At 42.1% G+C, this 15,362-nt stretch overlaps 1 protein-coding gene across 2 annotated transcripts; it reads right to left on the reverse strand.

Moving 5' to 3' along the window:
- Window positions 1-1,898: 1,898 nt before the first annotated feature.
- On the reverse strand, window positions 1,899-10,092 carry MLN (motilin). 2 transcript variants are annotated; one of them, XM_077484576.1, is made up of 4 exons: window positions 9,946-10,092; window positions 9,508-9,629; window positions 5,669-5,761; window positions 1,899-2,095 (listed from the first exon to the last, which is right to left on the reverse strand). In XM_077484576.1, the coding sequence occupies exons 1-4, from the start codon at window positions 10,031-10,033 to the stop codon at window positions 1,997-1,999; spliced, it is 402 nt and encodes a 133-aa protein (XP_077340702.1). In that variant the 5' UTR covers window positions 10,034-10,092; the 3' UTR covers window positions 1,899-1,996. The 2 variants fall into 2 exon arrangements, with proteins under 2 accessions (XP_077340702.1, XP_077340701.1); XM_077484575.1 differs by having other exon boundaries at window positions 1,899-2,101; window positions 9,946-10,083.
- Between the last annotated feature and the right edge of the window lie 5,270 nt (window positions 10,093-15,362).

Consider the following 15,362-nt stretch of genomic DNA (forward strand, 5'->3'; position numbering starts at 1 on the left):
CTGCAGAGAGTGGAGACACTGGCTGGTGGAAAGCAGTCTCCTATGTGCCTCCAATATACATTTCAATTATTTCTATAGCAATCTTTAAATTAAATTTGAGTTGTTTTGGGCCCTATCCAAAAACGAATACATCACCTTGTTGGCATTTATAAAATCAATAACATCTGCTTTAGGGCACACTTATGTCAATAACCTACTCTGATCTGCATAGAGAAGCACAAAAACACAAAGAAAACAATTGTTTTCTATGTGTCCCGTATGCATTGCACATTTAAAGAGGAAGTAAACCCTGATGAGTTTACTTCCTCTTTCATTCCCTGCAAAGGCAAAGCATAATGGACTACTATGCATCGCATAGTACTCCATTATGCGTCACTTACCTGACACAGGAGCCAGCGAAGTCGCCGCTGTCCCCTGTTGTCCGCCGCATCCATCTTGTTGGTGGCGTCTCGCAGCTCTGCCGCTGTCATTCGGCGAAGCCGCGATGACGTCACTCCCGCACATGCGCACGGGAGTCGACACGCGCGGCAGCTCCATTCTTGGAAATGCTGCGCTCAGTGCGCCTGCGTGCCGCTGTCTACATTTTCGGGCAAATATCTCCTAAACCATATAGGTTTAGGAGATATTTCTTGGACCTACAGGTAAGCCTTAATCTAGGCTTACCTGTAGGTCAAAGTGGTTTGTAAGGGTTTACAACCACTTTAAGTTGTGGTGTGCTGCACAAAAATGTAACATGTCTGCATTTTTACAAAGGGCATCGTCTATCATCACATGTCACAGCACATAGAGTTGAATGAAGCCTTATGTAGCACCACTATAATAAAGTTAAAATAAAGAAAACGTAAACAATGCATCACACCACCCCTACACAATGCACACCAGCATGCATGATTTAGACTGCATTTACTCCTGAGCAAAGGGTGATTTTGAAACATTTTGTCAGCCATTTTACAAGGGTTTTGCAAGCATTTTTGCACTAGAATTAAGCTTCAGAAGTTTGTTTCCTAGGCTGAATAAGCAGAAGAGAGCAGTTCTAGAGAGTCCTTCAGGTGTGAACATGTGCATATCGTGCATTTACAGGTGCTTCATTTGAATTCTAAGGGACAAAAATGCCTGAATATGTTAAAAAAAAAGCCTACATACTTTTTTTTCACTTGGGGTATAGAGCAGCCTTTCTTGACCTTTTTACAGTAACATGGAGGAACCCTTAACATAGCTTTCCAGTCTCAGGGAACCAACGCTAATATATACTGTAAGTACAGCTTCTGGTATATTAGTGTAAAGGTTACTGGGAGGTTTGTTCCTCATACTTGTGGTCATTGGGAAGAATCCTTCCTCATTGATGGCTAAAAAGATCATGGTGTGAATGGGAGCTTATAGTGTGGAGACTAGCCCTTAAATTCAGCAGGTCAGGATTTTCAGTGGTTACTACTGCTCACTTTCAAAAAAACTAGGCAAGTTCAGATGTTACTAAAGTTTATCTTCCACTCAATGGTTTATGGCTGGTTAATAGCCCAAATTCATAAACTGAAAAGAAGAAATTAATATTTATATGGAAGGATACATGCCAAATTGATTTAATTTAAGACAACAAAAATTAAATATAATAAAATATTTAACATCTGATAATGTAAGGTTAACTTTAAAAATAACATCTTTCCTTTATCTGTAAAAATATCTTTCTCTTTCCTTTTAAAAGCATTTATCATTACCTCCCTGACTGCAAAATGTCATATCACTCATCTAAGAGTACTGCCATTTCTATGGAAACAAAATCGGTCTTTGTTATATAGTTATGCACATTTTGAAATTATAGCACATACTGTATCAAGTAATGTACAGTTGTAAGGAAATGTGTATGTATCTGCTTTTTCCATTCAAAGAAACGCATAAAGGTATATGTTCCATATATTTATTCAGTTTGCTTATCCTAAATGAGAATGGCTTTCATTTTTATCATGTGGTTTAAACAAGATGCAGATGATCAAATAGTACATTAGGATTTTTGAGCTTCTCCACCAAAAAGTTCTTCGACAAAAGTTCTGTAGTTATCGATCTGTTGTGAATCCAGCCTAAGTTCAAGCTCAGCAGGGGCCTTTAACTAATAACAAGTGGAAGAAAAAACATTGTTTAAACATTTTGAAATATAAACTCCTTAATACATAATATATTGACATCCTGTACAGAACTGATATTTATAATGGCCATCATTACTAATGATAATAAAAAAGACTAAATAAAAAGCTATGTTGTATGTGTATTCTGAAGGTTTACATTTTAAATTTTTTAAGAAAACCGACCAAAAGTTCTCTGCAGAGTAACGCTTTTTGAACACAGAGTTTTTTTTTAGCCCTAAAATCAAAGTACTGTGAAACAAAAGGTAACACATGACTGGACCGCTATTTTGGCCTTTGCACCCTGTCACTTCTCGGTAAGTCTGACCTACCAGATGCTGTCTGACAATTTGCCCTGTGCACTGGACCATGAAATTGTTTAATGACCTCTCAAAGCAGCAAAGCCTGGGCAATTGCACAGAAGCAGGTGGATCCCGCAATGAAAATCCTACTGAGCAGCCATTCTCCAAGAAAGGGTCTGCTATTCCTTCAGTAGTTCACAGACCTTCTGATTACTCCAACTCCAGCTTATCCAAGATGGATTATCATAGAGAACTTAAATGTCTGGGTTTAACAATATAGAAAAAAACTCCTAATAGTTATTAGAAATGTGAGTTTACATCCTGCCTTTGCCACCAGAGGCGGCTCTAGGCTTTGCGAGGCCTTAGGCAAATCTGACACAAGGCCCCATTCACATCTATAATGGGAAAAATAATTCACGCGATAAAAATTAACTGTATAAATTGCATATATTAAGAGTTTTAAATTCTATGAACTATGAATTCACTGTTTTATAGAATTTTTCTCTAACCAATTCTTCTTTAATCAAATATATATATTACATATAACACACATTTTTCCTTTGACCTAAAGGTCAGGTTAATATAACCCAGCCAGCACAGAGTTCCCCCATGTATCAGAGTCTGCAGGATTCCCCCTTACAGTGCAAGGGAACTCTGATATAAAGGGGAATGCTGCGGATCATGATCTAAAGGGGCAACATGCAGACTTTGGTGTAGGGTTGGGGGGGGGGGGTGTGCAAACAAACTGCAAAATCCAACAACAAAAAAAAGAAACCTCAAATGCAGCCACTGTGCTCATCAAATGCATGCCAACCCCTTTGTGGCAGACAGCATCTGTTTGATTGGGGGGAGGATATGTGCTAGGGGGGGCTTTGAGAGGGGAGAAGATATGTGCTGGGGGCAGTGGATTTCATATCCAAGCCCCCTTGTAGCACAAGTCCTAAAGTCCCCCCAGCACACAGTGGTGCCACTAGGGTTGGTGTCACCTGGTGTGGTAGAACATGGTGTCACCCCCCCTGCACTTAGCAGGCTAGTGTGCTGGTGTGGCTCTCCCTCCTTAACCTGTCACAATGGATGGAGATGGGATGGGGGTGGGGGGTGGATGGAGCCAGAATGGGAATGGGGGATGGATAGAGCTAGGATGGGATCGGGTAGATGGAGGGAGCCAGGACGGAGAGAGCAGAGATGGGATTGGGTGGATGCATGGAGTCGGGATGGAATCGGGGGAATGGATGGAGACGGGATTGTGGTGGGTGGATGGAGCTGAGTTGGGGGGTGGGGTGGATGGAGCTGGGATAGAATGGGGGGATGGGATGGAAATTGGATTGGATTGGGGGGGTGGATGGGGATGGAATTGGGGTGGGGTGGATGAGCTGGGATATTACGGGGGATGGATGGAGCTGGGACTGGATCGGGGGGATGGATGGAGCCGTGATGGGATGGATGGAGCTGGATTGGGGTGGATGGAGCTGGTATGGTATGGGGGGATGTATGGAGCCGGGGTGGGATGGATGGAGCCGGGATTGCATCGGGGGTAGGAGCCAGGATGGGATTGGGGTGGGGTGGATAGAGCCGGGATAGTATGGGGGGATGGATGGAGCCGGGGGGGGGATGGATGGAGCTGGGATTGGATCGGGGGGATGGATGGAGCCGGGATTGCATCGGGGGGGGATGGAGCCAGGATGGGATTGGGGTGGGGTGGATGGAGCTGGTGATGGATGGAGCTGGGATTGGATCGGGGGATGGATGGAGCCGGGATTGGGGTGGGGTGGATGGTATGGGGGGATGGATATCCTCTCCCCCCAAATAGCTCCAAGTTCCCTCTGCTTGTCCCCCCTCCCTCACCCTCTTTTTTATGCCCCCCTTCCCTTGCCCTCTTCTTTATGCCCCCCTCCCTCGCCCTCTTCTTTATGCCCCCCTCCCCTCCAAGGCTAATGTTTAGATTACACAGACTTCAGACCAGCGTGGCTCTCGGGGAATGCTGTGACTCGTTCCCTCCTCCTCCACTGTGTACAGGAAAACATCACAGCACAGGAGGAGGAGGAGGGGCGGGTTCAGTACGCTCCGCTCCGCAGTGCATTGTGTGTCAGGCAGCTGGGGAGAGATCCCGGCTGCAATGCGGAGTGGAGTGGAGTTTGCGGCACACGGGAACGGAGACACCCCCCACAAGCCGCGGGAATCTGATTCGCCGGGACTTCGGGTCAAGAATGCAAGGTGGTCCCGGCGAATCATGGAGCTTACGGTATGGGCAAATTAGGTGGTTGCAACTTGCGAGGCCCCTGCGGGGGGCGAGGCCTAAGGCGACCGCCTAATTTGCCTAATTAGAGAGCCGCCTCTGTTTGCCACTCTTATATAGACTTTTGACCTAAATCCCAGTCTTTTCACTGACCACTTACTGGGTTTCCACTTTTCAGCCCTTTCAGAATATTTAAAAAACCCTACAGAGGTTGGTTTAATTTTTTCTTTTCATTTTTCAAATCTTCCCTAATTTATAAAGGTTTGATTACCGGTATGTATTTTTTTATGTATTCACTGTCAAATGCTTTTCAAACCTCTGAACTTTGCATAACCATTATTTTTAATGGGACAGAATGAGTTGTACAAGTTTATTACAGGCAAAGTACAAGAACACTTCACTTTCCGAAGACAGATAATGTAACTTAAATTCCTTACATGATACTGTTTTTTAATACACTTCTGTAAAATTGCTCCCTCCATTTGCAGAATTTAAAAAGACTTTACAATAAATTGAACAAAAAATATTTTTTCTGCATTCCCCTTGCATGAGTGCTGGGAAGCATAGGCTTAAAGCCATAACCATATCTTAAAAGGGACCCTTCCCCCCAAAGGTGACACAGAGTCTGATTAAGTTGGAAAGGACAAGGCCATGGCTTAATTATGAATTTTCTAAATAACAAGCTAACCAGTAAAAGTCACAGTTACACAAGTGAACAGTAACTTTACATAGTCTAATGGGCCTGTCCTTTGAGTGCCATACATACAGACATTCTACTGACCCAAATTGCAGCTCAATGGCACGGTCAAACCACCACACAAGCCAATGGATGTTATTCTTATTAGATACAGTATATGATTGCTCTCCTTGGGTTTTCTGAATGTATAATAAATATGTAAAGCTTTGTGTAAATTGATGGCACTATATAAATACCTGCAATAACAATAATGCAAACAGCTTTTTGCCTAAGTATATAATATGTAAATCTACCATATGAAAACAAAGGGATATCTTACCTTTATGACATCTTCTTCTTCCAGATCTCCAACACTTCGTAGGTCTCCTCCTTCAGATCTTTGCTGCAAGAACTTTTTGCATGGACCCCCCTTCTACAGCAGCAATCAGTAGGAGAAACAATGAATTTGCAGAAGTTACCTCCAATTAAATTATGTCAAAACAATCAGCAAATTTTAAATAGTTTTTTTTCTTGTAAAAGTTAAAGTGGGGTACCCCCTAAAAAAAAAAAATTTAAAGTCAGCAGCTACAAATACTGCAGCTGCTGGCTTTTAATAATCGGACACTTACCTGTCCCAGGGTCCAGCGATGCGGGGGAACGAAGCCCCCCCTCGCTCCCCGCTCCGCTCGCGGCGCCGTCATGCATACTGTGGGCACCCGGCTGTGGCTTCACAGCCGGGCACCCACTGCGCATGCGCGAGCGGCGCAGGGCGCCGTGATACGCCGTACAGTCACCTGGGACACATGACAGGTCCCAGGTGAATGTGCGGCGTGAGGGGAAGTGATGTCACCAGCCCGGGCAATGAGGAAGGCAGATTACGAGGGACCCCCTAGCAACCGGTATTTAGAGGTGAGTAAAACATTTTTTTTTTGCCAATTATTTTTTTATTTTTATTTTTTTTACGAATTTTAAGCAGTTTTAATTTTTTGGTGGCAACACCACTTTAACTTGCCCCCTCCTATTTCCTGAGCCTAATGCTTGGCAAACTCGCTATTTCAGGTCTGAGCTTGGCCAGTCTGTATAAAAACAAATTTTGTTTACAGAGCTCAATAGCTTAAGCTCAAATTGTATAGTGTATCCTTATTCCATTTTCCAGCCTACTCTGTGTGTGTACAGCTCAGCCTCAATATGCAAAACCACATATGGGTTGATTTACTAAAACTGGAGAGTACAAAATCTGGTGCATGGTAGCCAATCAACTTCTAACTTTAGCTTGTTAAATTAGGCTTTGACAAATAATCCTGGAACCTGATGGTTTCTGTGCAGAGATGCACCAGATTTTGCACTCTTCAGTTTTAGTAAATCAACTCTATTGGGGTTGATTTACTAAAATGGGGAGTGCAAAATCTGGTGCAGCTGTGTATGGTAGCCAATCAGCTTCTTTAGCTTGTTCAATTAGGCTTTGACAAACAAACCTGGAAGCTAATTGGTTTTCTGTGCAGAGCTGCACAAGATTTTACACTCTCCAGTATTAGTAAATCAACCCCATTGTGTGTACACAGTAGATTCAGTCTGTAAAATTGCAGACACACGTAGAGGCTCCTATTATATCCATATAAACATAGCAACTAATACATTTTTTGTAGTTGCATTCGAGAAAATGTGCTATGGTGTCTAAGTGGTTATTATGGATTTCTCCATTTTTATTGTTTATTTCAAACTTTTCATATTTTCAGTATGCCGTTTTATTTCTGCGTCATAGGACAAAAAAGGGTGCATGGAGCATTCATATTGTGTTCATGTTTATCAGAGATTTTCTCAATTAACTATGCATCAGTAAAGATGGTCCATTTACCATACAGATTATTGGTCCATGGATCAATCACGGATCATGCTAACACATATCTCAACTTATGTGATGGTAAAATCAATACATTAATTTAAAGTAGAGTGGATGCTTCCTTTACAAGAAAATACTTCTGCTGGTGTAGTTCAAAGGCATTATGTGAACGTGCTAAGGAATATTTTAGATTGCCATTTTCCAAGTTAGAAAGTTATTTTCATAATACTGTATTCATAATCTGGCAAAACTGCCTCAACTGCAGTGAAATTCCAAGCAGTGGTATCAGCCCTCCTTATCTCCATAGTATTGCAGAGATGTACTGCACAGAGATATTGTACTTTCTTTTTTTCTTTTACCCTGGACCAGTAAAAACATATTTCTTTATCGTATGTCACATGACACAGAGCAGCTTCATTATTCCTTACTAACAGGGTTATGAGCCACCTATGGGTGACTGGACGCTGGCAAAAAATACAGTAAATCCCCTCCTAGATAAAACCTCTTCCCTGAAGGCAGGTCTTCAGTGTTCTTGCCAGTGTATGTTATTCCTACTCTTTTGAGGGAGGTTTACCATAAAACCTGAAAATCCTATATTTTTTCATGTGAGGCTTGTCAGAATTTTCATCCTTACATGTATGTTGTGGGCTTTTTCTCCAAACAGGAGTTGTTCTGCATTTGACCCCAAGTACGATCAAGGGGAAGATTTTGCACTTGGGATCAAGGGGAAGATTTTGCACTTGGCCATCATTGATCAGAGGTGTGTTGTTTCTCATTCCTATTGCATGCCTTTGTACAAGGTGTCACATGTATTACTACTCTGGCCAGATTGCACTTTTTCTCCATGGGACCTCAATTTGGATCTTTCTGAGAAAACAAAACCCTAGATTTGAGCCCATTCTAACTCCTTACTTTACTCTTTACTGTTCTTTTAAAATGGAAGGTTGTGTTTTTGGTCGCCATTATTTAAACTCATTGGGTCTCAGAACTGGCTGTTCTTTACTGCAAAGAGCTGTTATTGATACTCTGTTAGAGTAGTTCTTTGACCTCAGCCATCTTTTTTGTCTAAGGTGATTTCCCTCTCACCCAGGACATTATATTATCTTTTTTTTGCCCTCGAACTCAGGCCCCAGTAGACAAGGCTCTTCACACTGTGAATGTGGCTGTGGTTCATGCTATTTGGGATAACCTGTATTTGACTGTCGCAATCATTAATCAGGCTTTCTCTTTGTACCTCTCGAGATGAGTTTGGGACACCCTTGTTAGTAAGGATTAATGAAGCTGCTCTGTGTCCCATGATATAAGAAAAAAAGAAAACTGGATTTTTGGCTTACCTATAAAATCCATTTCTTGAAGTGCATCTTGGGACACAGGGACCATTCCTCTCTGTATTGTGGTTTATGGCTTGCTACAAAAACTGAAGCCTTACCCGTAGGGGAGAGGACTTTTTGTCTTTTTTGACAATGTCCAGTCATTTGTAAGTGGCACATAACCCCCGTTAACAAGGATTAATGAAGCTTCTCTGTGTATGCCAAGAAATAGATTTTACAGGTAACCCAAAATTCTAGTTATTAAGTATTACAAGAGGGAGGCCAGAGCCAGAGCCTGTTATTGCTTTCTTTGTACCCACTGAAAAATTCCAATCACATACAATGCTGTCACTAGGATGGAAGAGATGGACAGTCTGTCCAACAGAACACAGAGCAAAAAACAGCCGGCATTCTAAGTGTTCCCCACTGCATCCGAAACTAAAGAAAAAATTCAAGTTAGAAAGAGACATATTCTACTCTTTATTTAAAAAATGATAGCTTGACCAATACAACATTAAAATCAATATATACTAATTTAAATTTAATTTAATCTTCACAAACTATTAAACTAGAAGCTGCACAAAAAATTAAGCATTTTTCAGTCATTTTCAACTAAAAGAATCTTGCACGTGATTGCAGAATTATTTCATGCCATTACTAGCCAACTTGTTCCAACTGTGTTGAAAATTATAGCACACCCCACATTTTTGTTAATATAATTCAAATGACAAGTTTCTGAAACGTTTGCACAGATATGAATGAATTTGACTAGAAACCCATTTTATATAAATCAGCCTGTAAACCATGTTTAATTATTAACATGTTGCCTGTTTTCTCCAATGCTTCCTCTGTCATTTCCCTCTTAAATTACCTTTCATATCATCACAGTTGGAATAAGCTATGGGAAAAAGGGCTTAGTAGCTTGAGAATGTAAATTTATGGAGCTAGCGCATGCAAGATCCTCCTTTTTCATAATGAAAGTGAAATATGTTGTTATCTATAATTTAGTAACAAATATGGCCATAATACCTGCATATTACAAGCATCGCTGTGTGAGAAAAAATGAAGGAAACTCCCCTGTGTCCTCTCAGCCAGCATGCACAAACCATATGTGATGAGCAAAATCGACAATACTGCACGAAAGACCATTGCTGAAACAGAAGGAGATCAGATAACTAAGACATATGCAATAATTATGATTTCCTAGAAACAACTTTTTTTGTGGAGGTGGAGAGATGGATTTCTACACAAACGTTTTATAATAACATTTTCGTTTAATTGGAAAAGTTAAAACTGACATCATTCTAAAACTCCAGGGAATCTGTTAAATATACAGTGGAAATAGATATAAATGAATTGCTTTACATGAAAAAAGATTCAAAAGATTAATTTTATTTGACCAGTCTTCTGACCTAAAGTGATAGTAAAGTTTTTTTTTAAATAAAATAATAAACATGTCATACTTACCTGCTCTGTGCAATGGTTTTACATAGTGGCCCCGATCCTCTTGTTCTTGGGTGCCCACCACACGCTCCTCTTCAGTAAGTGCCCCCATAGGAAGTGGCTGTGTGCGAGATTCACTCCTGAGCCACCCTGTATTGACTGGCAGGTGGGGGGGCCTTTCGTTACAGCATTTGATTGACAGCAGCAGGAGCCAATACAGTTTTACATATCTATGATACGTAAAACACTGAACAAGAATGGATTTCATGGGAGGATACCACAGAGGAAACCACTGCTGTCCAAAAAAAAACATTGCTGCACGTTTACAGTTTGCACAAGAGCACCTAGATGTTCTACAGTATTACTGGAAAAATATGTGGACAGATGAAACCAAAGTTGAATTGTTTAGAAGAAACACACAACACTATGGGACTGGTTTACAAAAGATTTGCGTCATGAGTTGCGGCGCACGCCGATGCGCAATGGGCATTTTCGTATTCACAAAGCATTTGTGCCTATAACACAGAGCAATTCCATTTGCTATTAGCATGTCGGCGCACGGGCGGCCGCGATCTGTGCGCCGCTATAGACCTGGCGCACGGCATCTTCAACTCAGAAACTGGAAGTGCCAATATTATGAGGGTGATGTGAGGTGATGTGAGGAAGTATAGATATGACTGTCCAAGTAACAAATATGCCCAAAATAGAACGGAAAAGTAACTTCCTCTGAGCAAGCTTTCTGCGCCTGCAAATACACTTGGAACTGCGCTAGGTCAATTTATGCACTGCGCATGCGCAAGCGGCATTTGCGCCCGTTCAAGTGCTCTGGTTCACTGCGCCGGCAAAATCTTAGTAAATGTCAAGCCACGTAGATTCATTTGCATAAGTTGAACAGGCGCACCTCTCAACTTGACTTTTTCTTTTTTGCGCTGGTTCACTTCTATGTTTTTTTAAGGCTATTTGCACACAGGTTATGTTAGCATTAAGAAAAAAAAAGTGAAGAAAAAAATGTGTGGGGTCCCCCGAAATTCCATACCAGGCCCTTCAGGTCTGGTATGGATATTAAGGGGAAACCCACGCAAAAAAAAATGGCGTGGGGCCCGCCCTCGAAAATTTATACCAAACCCTTATCCCAGCACGCAACCTGGCAGGCTGCAGGAAAAGAGGGGGGACAAGAGTGCGGCCCCCCCTACTGAACTGTACCAGGCCACATGCCTTCAACATTGGGAGGATGCTTTAGGGTCCCCTCAAAGCACCCTTGTCCCCATGTTGATGAGGACAAGGGCCTCATCCCCACAACCCTGGCCGGTGGTTGTGTGGGTCTGCGGGCAGGGGGCTTATCGGAATATGGAAGCCCCCTTTAACAAGGGGGCCCTCAGATCCCGGCCTCCCCCATGTGAAATGGTAAGAGGGTACAAAAGTATGGAACTGTGCATTGGAGGGGTGGGGTCACCGGGTGGCCCCGCCCTCTGTTATATACGACCTGTCAGAAGAAGAGAAGCGTCACACAGAGGGAGCCTCCCATTGCGTGGATCGGCCCGAGAACGAAGAAGAGATGCCCTGGAGGAAGGTGCCGGACGAGAACACCAGTGTGAGAAGAAGAGGATCGAAGGAAGAAGAAGATGGAGGAAGAAACTGAAGGATGAAGAAAGGAAGAAGACCAGAAGAAAGAAGATGAAAGAAGACTTTAATAAAGGAATTGTCAAAAACAGTCTCTTGTCATTTCTAACACTTTTTTGTTACTTTTTTGGTGAAATGGTAGGGGTACTTTTGTACCCACTTACCATTTCACACAGGGGGAGGTCGGGATCTGGGACCCCGACAACCACCGGCCAGGGTTGTAGGGATGAGGCCCTTGTCCTCATCAATATGGGGACTAGGTGCTTTGGGGGGACCCCAAGGCATCCTCCCAATGTTGAGGGCATGTGGCCTTGTATGGTTCAGGAGGGGGGGCGCTCTCTCATCCCCCCCTCTTTTCCTGTGGCCTGCCAGGTTGCATGCTGGGATAAGGGTCTGGTATGGATTTTGAGGGGGACCCCCACGCCATTTTTTTTGGGGTGCGGGGTTCCCTTTAAAATCCATGCCAGACCTGAAGGGCCTGGTATGGATTTTGAGCGGGACGCCCATGCCATTTTTGTGCGGGGTTCCCCTTAATATCCATACCAGACCTGAAGGGCCTGGTATGCTCTTGGAGGGGGAACCCATGCTGTTTTTTTTTAAATTAAAGTCGCCAGGCTTGGGTGTGACTTAAAGTCATGTTGTAAGTCGCCCCGAGTCGCGCTGTGATTTACACTCAAGTCGTGTCCAAGTTGCCTCCCAAAGTCGCGCTGGAAGTCGTGTTGCCACTGTGTGAATGGACTGTTAATGATATGGCTTGCGCTATTATCAATTGCGCCGGCATATTATGTGTTGTGCTTATGCGTGCGCCAGTTCATACGCTCACTTGATAATTTATCTGGCGCATAAATGGAGTTATGAACCGGCGCAGAGCATTCATCTCAGTAAATCAGCCCCTATGTGTGGAGAAAAAGAGGCAATGTACACCAACATCAAAACCTCATCCCAACTGTGAAATATGGTGGTGGGGCATCATGGTTTGGGGCTGTTTTGCTGCGTCAGGGCCTGGACAGATTGCTGTCATCAAAGGAATAATGAATTCCCAAGTTTATCAAGACATTTTGCAGGAGAATTTAAGGCCATCTGTCCACCAGCTGAAGCTCAAGAGAAGATGGGTGTTTCAACAGGACAACGACCCAAAGCAGAGAAGTAAATCAACAACAGAACGGCTTAAACAGAAGAAAATACACCTAGAATGGCCCAGTCAGAGTTCTGACCTCAACCCGATTGAGATGCTGTGGCATGATCTCAAGAAAGCGATTCACACCAGACATCTCAAGAATATTGCTGAACTGAAACAGTTCTGTAAAGAGGAATGGTCAAGAATTACTTCTGACTGTTGTGCACATCTGAGCTACAACTACAGGAAATGTTTTGTTGAAGTTATTGCTGCCATAGGAGGTTCAACCAGTTATTAAATCCAAGGGTTCACACACTTTTTCCACTTGCACTGTGAATGTTTACATGGTGTGTTCAATAAAAACATGGTAACATTTAATTCTTTGTGAGTTATTAGTTTAAACAGACTGATTGTCTATTGTTGTGATTTAGATGAAGATCAGATCACATTTTATGACCAATTTGTGCAGAAATCCATATCATTCCAAAAGGGTTGCCATTTTTTGCAACTATATACTGCCTGAGGTGCAAGCACAATGCTTTGCACATGCAGTGCACATAGACGCAAGTATCTTTAACATTGTATTGTAAGATGCTGAGAATAAAGCCGAGTACCAGGACGAAGGAACTCCGGTGTGCATGTGCTGGAGTTACTTCATCAGTGGCCTCCCAATGGCCAAGGAGGGAAGGTACTGGGCTGGAAGAAGCAATAAAAAAGGTGTCAAGGATGACTGATGGCTAGGCAATGAGGCTTTCAGCATTGAGGTAGAGCAAACTGTGAGGTAAGGTTTCTATAATATATGCTATGCTTACTCCCACATTATGTCCCAAAGTGCTGCCGACCCACAGTTTTCTTGGAAGTAGAACAGCGTGTTAGGGAACCCACCCCAGACTGCTGACTGCTCTTTTTTCTTCCGCCAATCATTTTAGTGTCATATTGACAATACTGTGCACTGCAGTAGTAGGCGCAGGGTATGGCCAGGATTTCTTGCATGTGGACAGGAAAGCCTGTGGCCTGGGGTGAGACTTACATTAAGTATTTAGCTATGTGGGATAAACTCAGAGGATTAAGTCATTTAAAATTGAAGCTTTCCTCTAAACGTTAACCCCTCACCTATCTTCAACCTTAAATTAACCCTTAAAGGATACGTTTACTTTTTTAGAAAAAACTAAAAAATCCAATTTTTTTTTGCAAGTAAAATGTATATATTTAGTTATTTGTTTGGAGTCTGTTAAAGCATTGCACCAGCAATCAGCAGATCTGGTGCCAGATCTATCAGAGTATCTGTGTGCCTGTACATCCCATATGGGCAAGCAGATACAATCTGACAGGAAACATTTATGAAAACAATAATTTCTCCACAGCACCAAAGTAGTTCATTGAAAACTACAAGCTGGCAGGGCTGTGTCAGGGCTTGTAGTTCATCCATACACAGAGCTATGTGAATGAATGATGTGGCTGTGTGGGTGGAGCCCCGCACAGCCACGCTGATTTTTAAACATGACAGCTAGTACGGGGAACTTCTCTCTGTACTGCTGTCACAGGAACTGCGGGATTCAGGCAGCAGCTGCAGCATTGGGAACATGTAACATTTTCCACCCTAAAATTTTTCCCAAAGGTGAACTTATCCTTTAAAACACAAACAACTCTTACTCATCTCTAAGTTACAGCATCCATGTTATGCTGCAGCTTATCCACATGAGAACTGACCACTAAACATTCAGTCCTCAGTTTGCTCCAAGTAGAGAGCAGTGACTGTCAGCCACTGATCTCTACTCTGGTCCTCCAGGGTTCACCTGGAGCACCAGGAAGGGAAAGGGGAAGGGAAAGGGGTAGGGGCTGCTGAGAGGCAAACGTGAAACACAGGCGATGCATCGCCAAAAAAGCTTTGCCCATACTTCTCTTTTAATCTAACTCTTAAAATATAGATTTGGTGTTTTTCCAAATCTGAGATGTTCCTGGAGGAAAATATTGGCAATGAAAAAAAAAATCTGACCGAGGATCAAAAAATATTTTTTTCTATGGTAAGAACGAGGTCCTTTTATTGGGCCATGCATGTGTCCAGCTGTGTGCTCAAAGCAATTCTTGGATCATGGCATATATATATATATATATATATATATATATATATATATATATATATATATATATATATATATATATATATATATATATATATGTATATAGCAAGATGCACAGAATAGAACTATTTGTTTCCAGTTGCTTCGACCTCTTAGTTCTAATGAATTTATAATATAGAGAGGTTTTGTGCCCTTTCATCAGTATTTATGACTACAAGTATAGAAATAATAATTGACTTAGGTGTAATATATTATTAGTGTGATATTTGGCATTAAGTAATGCATAAAAGGTGACAAAATTTGCTTAAATAGGTGCAGATAATTCTGAAGATAGACTTACCCTGAGAGAAAACTCTTACATAGAGAAAAAGCACATTCAACCAGCTTTCAACTGCAAACGTGTCTGAACAAACTAAAGCAACTTACCATAGAGTTCATGTATTTAGACTCATGAGACAGGAATGGTAGTAGGTTGTCTTAGTTTGTTCATACCAAAGCAAATTAAAAGCAGTTTGAATTGATAGAAAATGTCCCATGTGTATAATAAACACAAAAGTAGTTTTAGGTCAATGATACAGATGTCAGTTTTCTTGTGGACCGCCTACCTGCAAATGTACATTATT

The sequence above is a fragment of the Lithobates pipiens genome, unplaced genomic scaffold (assembly GCF_037356315.1).
Source record: "Lithobates pipiens isolate NorthernLeopardFrog02 unplaced genomic scaffold, aLitPip1_a1.2 Scaffold_16, whole genome shotgun sequence".
NCBI lineage: Eukaryota > Metazoa > Chordata > Amphibia > Anura > Ranidae > Lithobates > Lithobates pipiens.